Source organism: Cibotium barometz, chromosome 36, assembly GCF_041138505.1.
Source record: "Cibotium barometz isolate CiBa-2024 chromosome 36, ASM4113850v1, whole genome shotgun sequence".
Taxonomy (NCBI): domain Eukaryota; kingdom Viridiplantae; phylum Streptophyta; class Polypodiopsida; order Cyatheales; family Cibotiaceae; genus Cibotium; species Cibotium barometz.
Window position 1 is genome coordinate 22,653,844 of NC_141081.1, and position 12,083 is coordinate 22,665,926.

Consider the following 12,083-nt stretch of genomic DNA (forward strand, 5'->3'; position numbering starts at 1 on the left):
TTCTCTTGAAGAAACTTTCTTGGGGTGACAAAGCCATGTCGAGAGAAGAGGGAAACCAAGAGCCTAATGAAGCGAACAACTATGAGGCTGATTAAGGACTTCAAGATGGAAACCAAGGCTGTCGATCTATTTCTAATGAGACCGTGGCCATGACATCGGCAGAGTACCGAGATTTTCAGCAGTTTAGACAGTTTCTTCAAGACAAAGAATTCCTTGCTTGGAGAGCCAAGAAGGAACAAGACCATAGAAGGGCTCGGATGTTTGAAGATTTCATCGAGGTTTGAGCCACTGAAGTCGAAGGACTTGAAGCTGCTAAAGCTTATCTTCGTGCCAAGGGAGTCACCATCACAGAAGGATCTAGACCTACCTGTTCCATTTCTCATGGAGGAAACAAGGAGGCTTTCCCTAGGCCTACTTTCTCAGATGTAGCTTCTTGGGGACAGGTAAAGGAAAGAAAGGCAAAAGAGCCTACATCAACCAGCAAGATGGACTTCGAGCCAAGAGAGAACAGCATCAAGTTTGATGCTTTTCATGGAAAGCGGGACACCCAAAAAGCTCTATCTTTTGTCAAACAGTTTGATGCCGCTTTTGAAGGAGACGATTACTCCAAAAGGTCAAAGCTTCGAATGGTTCGTATGCATTTGAAAGATGCCGCTGATGTGTCGGGGAGGCTCGCCTCTATAGCCCGTCCGAACCCACCACCATAAGGAGGGAACAACCACCAACACAAACACCAAATCAAAGCACCAGTCTACTCAATTGATGTCCCTTGATCTTCAACTTCTCTGTCATCTGACTCGGAATGGAAGAAATCATGCTGCCTTTACCTGCTTTGAATAGGTCATCAAATAGGCTGTTGTCACTGTACGGAGGCACCCCCCTTTTATGCATACTGTCCAGAAGTTCCATGGCTACATCTATTGTGACCTTCTTGGCATCCCAATGCATCAGCGTGTTGCAAGTCGCTGTGTCTCGCCTACATCCTTTCTCTGTCATCTGGGCTAAAATGGAAACAACGATTTTGCCTCTTTCGACCTTGAGTATTCCATATTTAAGGCTGGTGTAAGTGTCAGTGGCACCCAATGTTTTCCATATTGTCCAGCAGCTCAATAGCTTCATCTCTCTTCCCCACCTTGACAAACCAATGCATTTCTCCATCATCTGGACAAAAATGGAAATTCCCATTACAACTCTCGCTACCTTGAGCAGGCTATCTATTAGGCTGTTGTATGTCACCGTGTTGAGCCAACACCCCATACCTTCCATTATGTTCCCAACAATTCCATGGCCTCGTCTATCTTTCCCTCCTTGGCAAACCAATGCATCAATGTAGCATAAGGCACTGTAGTCTGTGTTTGGCTGCATCCTTGCTTTGTAATCTGGGCTAAAATGGAAACAACCGTTTCCTCTTCCTATCTGAGCATTCCATGGATAAGGCTTGTGTAAGTACCATGTAAACCTATCAGGATCACACCCAGTGTTTTCCATATTGTCTAGTAGCTCAATAGCTTCACCTATCTTCCCCTGCTTGGCAAATGGATGCATTAGTACAGTGCAAGTCATTGTGTTTGGGCTGCAGTCTTTATCCATCACTTGGAAAAATATGAAAATGCCCATATCACCTCTCCCTACCTTCAGCAGGCCATCTATTAGCCTGTTGTATGTCACTTTGTTGGACTGGCACCCCATACCTTCAATTTTGTCCATCATTCCGTGGCATAGTCTATCTGGCAAACCAGAGCATCATAGCAAGTTACAGTGTCTGGCCTGCATCCTTTCTCTATCATCTGAGAAAAAAATTGAAGGGCCATGTTGCCTTTACATGCATTGAGCAAGCCATCTATTAAGCTCAAGGTGGTTGAGTATTTTAGGTACGGTGCGGTATGATACATGCACGGAACCAGTATGCAAAATACTCGGATAAGTACTTTAAGTACGTTCAATTTTTTCTTTTTAAATATCTATAGTAAAAAAATGGAAAATCTAAAAAGGGAATTTAATTTGGAAATTTTAGAGAAATTTGGGAGACTTGGAAGAATTGAAAAAATCATGAAAACTTGAGGGGAATTGCGCTGGCTTGGGGAAATCAAGGGAGATTATGAGAATTAAGGGAAATTAGGAGACTTGAGGAAAATTGAGAAACACGGGAGAATTGGGAGAAATGGGAAGAAACTGAAGGAAATTAGGGGAATTGAGAGAAATTAGCGATCTTGACCACTCTACATAATTTGGAGAAATAGGAGAAATGAAAGAAATTTTGAAAAAAGAAATTGGGAGAAATTAGGATAGAGATTTGGAGAAATATGGGAATATTGGAAGATCTAGGAGAAATTGGAGGGACTTGGAGAAAATTGGAGAAAATTGGGGAAACTGAAAATGTTTATAGAATTTGAGGAAAATGAGAAAAAACTCGGGAGAAATGGGAAAATTTTGAAAAATTGGAGGGAATTGACAACAGACGCAACTGAAGGGTTTCTAGAACATAAGGGACTTTTTTACCCAAAGTGAAATTCAATTTTTCTATACCACGTACAAAACATACGGTGGTATGTACTAGACGGATTGTACAAATCCGTATGAGTACAGAATGCAACTATGATTACGCTTGTGGAGTCATTCTGTCTGGAGGGCAGCGCATACCTTCGATTGTATCCAACAGTTCGGCAGCTTCATCCATCTTTCATCCAATGCAACAGGGCATTACAAGTCAGTGTCTGAGTTGCATCCTTTATCTGCCATCTGAGGAAGGATGTGAAGGGCCATGTTGCCTCATTTATCTTTCCCTAATGCAACAGGGTCTGGGTTGCATCCTTTCTCTGCCATCACAGAATAAATGTGACGGGCCATGTTGCCTTTGCCTCTTGAGCAGGCCATCTATTAAGCTGGTGTAAGTCACTGTGTTTGGAGGGCAGCCCATACCTTCCATTTTGTCCAACAATTCCATAGCTTCCTCTATCTTTCCCTCCTTGACGAACCAATGAAACAGGGCATTGCAGGTCACTGTGTTTGCGCTGCACCCTTTCTCTGCCATCAGAGAGAAAATGTGAAGGGCCATGTTGACTTTGCCTGTCTTGAGCAAGCCATCTATTAAACTGGTGTAAGTCACTGTGTCTGGGCTGCATCCTTTCTCTGCCATCAGAGAGAAAATGTGAAGGGCCATGTTGCCTTTGCCTGTCTTGAGCAAACCATCTATTAAACTGGTGTAAGTCACTGTGTTTGGAGGGCAGCCCATACCTTCCATTTTGTCAAACAATTCTGTAGCTTCCTCTATCTTTCCCTCCTTGACCAACCAATGCATCACTGAATTGCAGGTCACTGTGTCTGGGCTGCATCCTTTCTCTGCCATCAGAGAGAAAATGTGAAGGGCCATGTTGCCTTTGCCTATCTTGAGCAAGCCACCTATTAAACTGGTGTAAGTCACCGTGTTTGGGCTGCATCCTTTCTCTGCCATCAGAGAGAAAATGTGAAGGGCCATGTTGCCTTTGCCTGTCTTGAGCAAGCCATCTATTAAGCTGTTGTAAGTCACCGTGTTTGGGCTGCATCCTTTCTCTGTCATCAGAGAGAAAATGTGAAGGGCCATGTTGCCTTTGCCTGTCTTGAACAAGCCATCTATTAAGCTGTTGTAAGTCACTGTGTCTGGAGGGCAGCCCATACCTTCCATTTTGCCAAACAATTCTGTAGCTTCCTCTATCTTTCGCTCCTTGACCAACCAATGCATCACTGAATTGCAGGTCACTGTGTCTGGCCTGCACCCTTTCTCTGCCATCAGAGAGAAAATGTGAAGGGCCATGTTGCCCTTGCCTATCTTGAGCAAGCCAGCTATTAAACTGGTGTAAGTCACCGTGTTTGGGCTGCATCCTTTCTCTGCCATCAGAGAGAAGACGTGAAGGGTCCTGTTGCCTTTGCCTGTCTTGAGCAAGCCATCTATTAAGCTGGTGTAAGTCACTGTGTCTGGAGGGCAGCCCTTAGCGCTCATGTGCTCGAGCAACGGAAAAGCTATTTCCGCCCGGTCATGCCGAGCCAACCAGCCGATCAGCACATTGTAAGTGACTGTGTTGGGCTGGCAGTCCATGTTGGCCATTTGTTCAAAGAAGGCAAGAGCTTCTGTGGCTCTCTCTGAAGCAAGATCTTGGGTGAAGACTTTACCCTTGGGGTTGAGGAGGGCGTAGAGGAGGGCGTTGAAGACATGGATGTTGGGCGGGCAGTGGAGGTCCCGCATGGAGCGGAAGACTCGTTTGGCCTCGTGAGGTAAGTTCGCCCGGCCGAGGGAGCCGATAAGGGCGGAAAAAAAGTGGGGCATGGGTGGGATGCGAGCGTCTTTCATGGAATGGAGGACGGACCATAAGGTGTAGAGATGAGCTGGGCGTCCGAGGGATCTGCCGAGCGCGGTGAAAGTGTGGGAGTTATGGGCGAAGCGGGGCTGTTTGGGAGCCCATCTGAAGAGGCTCCAGGCCATGGCCGACGACGTCCGAGGGTGCAGGATGACGAGGCTTAGCAGGGCAGGCGTAAGCGGATGATCGTGGAAGAGGGAGGTGAGCGCAGGGCTCCATACGCCCTCTTCCGACAGAATGGCAGCGGCTTTCTGCGCAACAAGAGTGCAGTCACCACCGAATCGCACTCCCATGCTGTCGTCCTCTCTCTCTTTTTCTCTCTCTCTCTCTCTCTGTCGTCTGTCTCTCTCTCTCGAGTGAGTCTCTCTCTCTCTCGCGCGCGGAACCTGCAAGCGCCTTAATGTTGTGAGAGAACAAAATCTTTTATGTTGTGTCCAATTTAATGTCATTTACGTTACGATATGTTATTTTTGTTGCAGGCGTTTTAAAATTTTGGATACTTACACGATTCTCTTATTTCTTATTGAGATTTTTGTGACTGGTGCATATTGAGATTTTTGTGACTGGTGCATTTTTGTGAATTATTTTCTGCAGGTATCTTAGGATACAGAATATCATGTATCGACGTGGCACGTCACTTACTCCGGCGGGTTTCAAAGAGAAAGGACGAAAACGAAAGCAAACTTTGTTTTAAGATATTTCAAACAGAAAAGACGGAAATGAAAGCAAACTTTGTTTTATTGATCCACCAGAAGTTTTATTTGTGTACATAAATATCCAGCAGACGTTACAAGGAAAGTGAACTGCAAGACTCAGACAAAAGCTTCTCCACTAATGTCAAGCTTCGGCAGTACTGAGATGAACTCATCTCCCTCGCTGATGGCTCTGAGGAACTCTGCAGCTTTCTCTTCAGAGGAATTTACGTATGGCTCTGCAGGGTCGACACATCAGGAGGGCTGTCCTCCACGATGATTGGATTATTGTAGCCACCAAGTGGAACTCCATCCTCTTTACTTCACATGAAGGCTTCTGGATCATCTTCTTGCTGTGCTTCACATGGCTTCGGAAGAAAATACCTGGCAGACTCGCCTTTGATGTAGTGATCTCTGAAGAACACTTTTCTTATGTCAGAGATGTCTGCGAGCTCAGGAGTCTTCAAGCACTTTCACACCGCACGAGCTCAGGAGTCTTCAAGAACTTTCTCAAGAAAATAGCTGGCAGACTCGCCTTTGATGTAGTGATCTCTGAAGAACACTTTTCTTATGTCAGAGATGTCTGCGAGCTCAGGAGTCTTCAAGCACTTTCACACCGCACGAGCTCTGCTTGAATCCATTCCATTGCCTACCTTCGGAAATGATCCATTGAGCACTAGGGAAATATTTTCCACTTCTCATCATTTTTAGAAGAGTAACACCAAGGGTCATTGTCCATTTGTTGAGTATATAGTTTTCCATGTATACAAAACTCCTCTCAAAAATATTCGGTGGCCTCACAATTTTACCTATTGATATTATAGAGGTCGACAGTATGTGAGTGACCATCTCGAAATGAAGGTGGTGCAGAGTTCCACCTCTCTCAAGCGAGAACACAGCCTGAGTGCACTCTTGACGTACAAACTCCATAAGATTATCCCACAAAGAGATGTTCACATCATCATTTCCAATGCCGATGGTGATTGATACCTCAAACATCTTTAGATTGTTCCGAGAAGGATACTGAGGACATGCTGCGAGTGGCTTGGTTAGGTGCAGAGTAGGGGGGGCAACAGTATCTGCACTCTTTTTCCTCTTTGTCGTAGCACACGAGGTTTCCGAAGTCCCTACAAAGAAGAAGAAGAAATCAAAAACGGACAAAAACATGCACACAAAGCATATTCAAAAACAGATACACTCATGGATGTGTAGAAAGATGTACAAACGATCACACAGAAACGCAGAGAAACATGCACATTAACATGTCGACGAGCATATTCAAAAACATTAATATACCACATTTAAAACAAACATGTTTGCCACATATTCACAAATAGGTATAGGCAAATGTTCAGAAATGATCACACACAAACATGCATGGAAACATGCACGAAAAAAACGCGTAGGAAAGACGAAGGAACATAAAAATGCATACCAAAGATACGAAAACGTACAGAAGATGAACGTGGAGATTTACATACCAGAGGAGAGAGCTTTACGTTTAACACCTTTCAAATTTTCTAAACCGGCTGGACCTTCAAGAGGCGTAAGGATTCGAGGAGGCACATTTTTCTTGTTGGAGTCCAGCGTCTGTGGAGGAGGAGGTTCGCCAAGAAGCTGCGAAGGCGACGACGCCTTCGTCCGTCTACGAGAGCGCTGAGGCATGCCGAGGCAAACATGGCATGCATAACAAAACAAGACGACCATATAAGAGGATAGGCCAGAAACAGCTGGCACGGAAAACGCAATAAGCGGAGCAGACATTCGCCTAGAACCTCCTAGCAGACGTTCGCCCAGAGGCTCCATGCAGAGAAGCGGTGTTATATGTACATTATGTGTGCTATGTTATATACACATTATGTGTGCATATACTAGGAGGCTAACCCACATTAGGCTTGTGAGCATGGGAGCATGGGAACAAGCTCTAGTGGAGCATGGGAGCATGGGAGCATGGGAACAAGCTCTAGTGGAGCATAGGTTAGGACTAACCTTAAGGGTTAAGGTTAGAGCCACGCATCCAAGGGTCACACATGAGAAATAGAAAGTCAAGAGTCACTTGAGGGCCCTCCTATATAATAGGGGTATGGAGCACCCTAACCTTAATCTTAAGGGTTAAGGTTAGGGTCAGGCATCCACACACATGAGAAATGGAAAGTCAAGAGTCACTTGAGGGCCCTCCTATATAATAGGGGTATGGAGCACACTCAAGGGGGCTTGGAAGCTTGGAGGCTTGGAGGCTTATGCTATGGTCTCTTGTGTAGAGGTCCATATCTACTCATCTACCATTTCACACTTTAGCTACATGCTATTAGATTGGAGTTATACCTCTTGATGGTATGGGTCATCAAGGTAGAGGTATGATGTATTTCATTTATTACTCATGTGTGCATCCCTTGGGCTCGGGGGTGGTTGGGTGGTTGAGTTTATGCCTGATTTATGCATGTTTATGCATAACAATTATCTAGAGAGATCTTAGGGTTTTAACAGTGGTATCAGAGTAATCTCTATTTAATTGTTGTATTTTTTTAGTAAATTTTAATATTTACTAATAAAAATATTATTTTATTGATTTGTGTTGATGCATAACAATTATCTAGAGAGATCTTAGGGTTTTAACAGTGGTATCAGAGTAATCTCTATTTAATTGTTGTATTTTTTTAATAAATTTTAATATTTACTAATAAAAATATTATTTTATTGATTTGTGTTGATGAATTGCACGCGGATCATCAATATGGTGATTGGAACGTGTGTAACTACAATTCAATGGAATCGACGTTGCGGGGAAATTCCGTGAGTTAATGCTATTTTTTATGGTTAAAATCGAGCATTAATGGAATTTTTTACAAAAATACCATAAAGTTTATGGTGGATATTTTTGATAGAATGGATTCCCTGAATTTTTAGAATTTTTAGAAAGTTTTTTTCCTAATTTTTTAGGAATTTTTTAAGCATTTTTATGATTAAAAATGTATTTTTATACATTTTTGCGGGTTTTTTCTGCGGGAATGCGATCAAATTTCTATCAATTTCTACTGAAATTCCGTAGGGGACAGCATGTTGATGCATGATATGCTCTCCCGTGTGCGTGGGACTCTCTCCGCCTCTCAAATCTAATTTTTCCTTCTTTTTTCAGTGAGAAATTCTCTTAAAAGGTTTTTTTAAACATTAATCATAATTAATTATGATTAAGATATGTTTAATTAAAAAGTTAATCCATAGATTAAGGCTAATCTTTGATTAACAGAGAAGGGAGGAGAAAGAGAATGGAAAGGAGATGAAGGAGAGGAAAGAGGGGAGAAGAAGGAGAGGAGACTTTTTTTTAAAACTCCCTCCAATCTCCTTCCATGCGCGCAGACACAGGGGGGGGGGGCTGCGCTGCAGGCGGGCGAAAAAAAATCGCCCCCCCCCCTAGAAAAAACCAAAATCAACAAAAGCTTATTAAAGTTTTTATTTATTATTTATTTATTTTTTTATAAAAATAAGTTTTTTTATAAAAAAAAGCTTTTTGATAATATTTCAGGAAAAAGCTTGAAAAAGCCTGGAAAATTCTGAAAAATATGGGATTTGAGAAAAATGAAAATTTCTTCTTGAAATTTTTTGGCTTTTCATCTTCCGGAAAACCTTTGGCTTTCCGTTTTCTCGAAACCTTTTGGCTTTCCGAATTCCGAAAAAACTTTTGGATTTCCGTATTCCGGAAACCTTTGACCTTTCACATTCCGATTTTTTTTGTCTTTTCATTTTCCCAAAACTTTTGACTTTCCGTATTCCGGGAAAACCATTGGAATTTCGAAATTTTTTGACCATTCGTATTCTAAATGCGTTCGGGGTAATTTAAAAATTTCAAAAAATTCTTGAAAATTAGTGGAAAATTAGACAAAGGTTATTTTAAATTTCGGGAAAATGTGGGGTTGGTGTTTGGCATGTGGTGTGTCCATTCGGGCACCCGTGACCATTCAAATTCCTTTAAAATATATATTTTTGGACCCAAAAATTTAGAAAAATCCATTAAAATTAAAATTTTTCATTGGATTTGAGAATTGTCCGACTTTGGCAAATTTAATTGCTAAAAGTTTTCTGGAAAAATATAGGTTTGGAATGCCATAAGATAGGTTTGGTGGAATTCAAAATTATTATATTTTGAGACTCTCAAAAATTAGAAAAAAATTGAAAAAAATCATGATAATTCTTTTCCTTGAGAATTTAATATTTTCGAGGGTTATTTAATGTTGAAGTACGTTTTCTCGTACTGACATTAGATAGATGCGGGTTATTCGCATATTATTAATACGATTATACCTCGTATTAATGGATATTTATGTTTGGATAAATTCTAAACGATGTATTCATGATTTTTTTACCATTGTTTAGCCATTCTTTTTGGACATGTTCCTTAATTTCTTTTGATGGCTATAATTTACGTTCAAAGTGTGTTTCACCTTTGACACTTTTTCATGATAATTTATTTTTGCACTTATTTAAGTATGGTTTATGCTTAATTTCTTAAGCCTCTTTCATGGGTTAGTTGATCGGTTTGTTTTGGTAGAATTTTTTTGGATGTTTTCCAAGTTTTATATGGACTCGTCAGGTTCTGCCTAGATCACTTGTGTCTAGGGTTTTCTTATTGAGTGTTACACACATATGTTTCACTTTCTTACTTTGGAGTTTTATTTGAACAACACAACGTTCATATACTTCGGATTGATGAGTTGGCCACCAATTTTAATGCTTCTTTTGGCATGATTAATGTCCATTAGATGGTCTGCATTAATTTTATGATCAACTATGGTCTTTATGGATTCGAGGAGCTTCTATGCTTTTTTTCATGGTTTTATAAGGATCTTTTGATCTTTTGAATATTTACATGTGCTTTGAAGGTAGCATTTGCCTTCGTTTTTTGCACGTAATTTTGGAGTATATTTTTTGTACTCTTGTATATATCCAACTCGGATACCTAGTTACTTATATATCTAGGTGAGTTATTTTTCTACCCTAACTTTATTGTGTTTTGGGTAGTTATCATTAGAAAGGCGCCAATAATTCAATTTCTTTTCTAAATGATGTACTCAGAAGGATTTATTCCTTGATGTAGTCTCAAGTATATAGAGACAGGTTTAGTATGTGAAAGTCTGGATAAGGCCATCTTATTCCTTTTATATAGGATTTTATTCATATTTTCCTAGACGGCATACTAGGGAGTTTCAAATTATTAAGGTATGTATGGGTGGTATCATGGTGGAATGGGACGCTAGTGATCCCTCACATATATTATCTTATGGGATAATTTGGGCTCAAGATTGTTGCTTTGCTTACATCACTTGACCTCAACATTCAAAGACAATCTTATTTTCTAAATTCACTAGAAGATATAGTGTGGGCATTCTCTAGATAAACTTCTTTTATCTATAGCCTGTATGTTTTGATGAGGGAAATCTTGTCGGCATTTTCACTTGTTGAAATCTCTTTCTTTAGAGTTCAAACAAGTTTATCTTGTTGTGTTTGAATAAGGAAATTTGGATTCTTCCTTTGTTGGCATTTCTTTCTCTAGTTCCGTACTTTAGGTGATCTATATAGTCAACGTGATTGTTTATTACGGATGGACATATGTAACTCATCGAGACGTTGATGACTCTCTATGTTAATATGGGTAACTCGAGACGTCGATTATTCCATATGCAGATGTGGATATGTCGCGGCGCCGATGAATCCCTGGTTTCTGTTGTTATAATGCCATGTTTTTCTACTTTATTCTAAATGGTTTACAACGAGGAAGTTACTTTGAATGTGAATTGTTCTGATCATCCGTAGTATCATGGGCAAACAGAGTGTATGAATCAGATTGTAGAGGATATGCTTCATGCATATGTCTCTAGAAAATCATCATATTGGGAAATATTCCAATGATGGAATTTGCCTATAACAGTTTTAAATATACGACTATTGGTTTTAGTCCGTGCATACTTATGCATGGGTATCAACCCAGGGCACCTATTGATGTTGGTCTCTTAAGGACATCGAGCTTGATGCATCGAGGGATTTCTTGCGTGATATGTAGGAAATGCTGACTGAAGCTCGGGATTCTATCAGGAGTGCTCATGATAGGGCACGGTTTTATGCTGATAGGGGATGCTCATCTCGGTCTTTTGAACCAAGAGCGTTGGTTTATTTTAATGTTCCTAAAGATTTTCAGACTTTGTCAATGCGAAAATGCTCGAATTTATCTCCTAGATATTGTGGTCCATTTCGAGTTATACATCGGATTGGCACGGTTGCGTATGAACTAAAACTACCTCCAATTGTTAGAGTTCATCCAGTCTTTCATATCGATAGATTGAAAGGGAAACTGGGAGGTGAGGATAACACAGTTACTCCTTAAGAACTCGTTGAAGTCCATGAATTATCCTATGTTCCACATGAACTTGATAAGGTACTTGAATTCAGGGAAAGGAAACTTTGTAGTTGACTAATCCCTGAGGTTAAAATTAGGTGGAAAGATAGGGAAATAAAGGATTCGACTTGGGAGTCAGTTGAGATTATTCAGCGCAGTTCTCCTTCTTTTCATTGTAAGAGTGCAATGTTTTGAGAGAGGGGAAGTATGTTATATGTACATTATGTGTGCTATGTTATATACACATTATGTGTGCATATACTAGGAGGCTAACCCACATTAGGCTTGTGAGCATGGGAGCATGGGAACAAGCTCTAGTGGAGCATGGGTTAGGACTAACCTTAAGGGTTAAGGTTAGGGTCAGGCATCCAAGGGTCACACATGAGAAATGGAAAGTCAAGAGTCACTTGAGGGCCCTCCTATATAATAGGGGTATGGGACACACTCAAGGGGGCTTGGAAGCTTAGAGGCTTGGAGGCTTATGCTATGGTCTCTTGTGTAGAGGTCCATATCTACTGATCTACCATTTCACACTTTAGCTACATACTTTAGCTACATGCTATTGGATTGGAGTTATACCTCTTGATGGTATGGGACATCAAGGTAGAGGTATGATGTATTTCATTTATTACTCATGTGTGCATCCCTTGGGCTCGGGGGTGGTTGGGTGGT

General features: G+C 41.0%; 1 protein-coding gene across 1 annotated transcript; it reads right to left on the reverse strand.

Annotated features, from left to right (window-relative positions):
* Window positions 1-738: 738 nt before the first annotated feature.
* LOC147617628 (uncharacterized) lies at window positions 739-4,722 on the reverse strand. Its single transcript, XM_086775472.1, has 3 exons — window positions 2,783-4,722; window positions 2,641-2,677; window positions 739-1,727 (listed from the first exon to the last, which is right to left on the reverse strand). The coding sequence occupies exons 1-3, from the start codon at window positions 4,622-4,624 to the stop codon at window positions 739-741; spliced, it is 2,868 nt and encodes a 955-aa protein (XP_086631598.1). The 5' UTR covers window positions 4,625-4,722.
* Window positions 4,723-12,083: the final 7,361 nt, after the last annotated feature.

Coding starts and splice junctions, on each gene's coding strand:
- LOC147617628 (XM_086775472.1), bottom strand. CDS start 4,624: ATGGGAGTGCGATTCGGTGGTGACTGCACTCTTGTTGCGCAGAAAGCC. Junction 2,678..2,782: donor CCAGACCCTGTTGCATTAGG/GAAAGATAAATG, acceptor ATTGGATGAAAG/ATGGATGAAGCTGCCGAACT. Junction 1,728..2,640: donor ACTGTTGGATACAATCGAAG/GTATGCGCTGCC, acceptor CTGGTTTGCCAG/ATAGACTATGCCACGGAATG.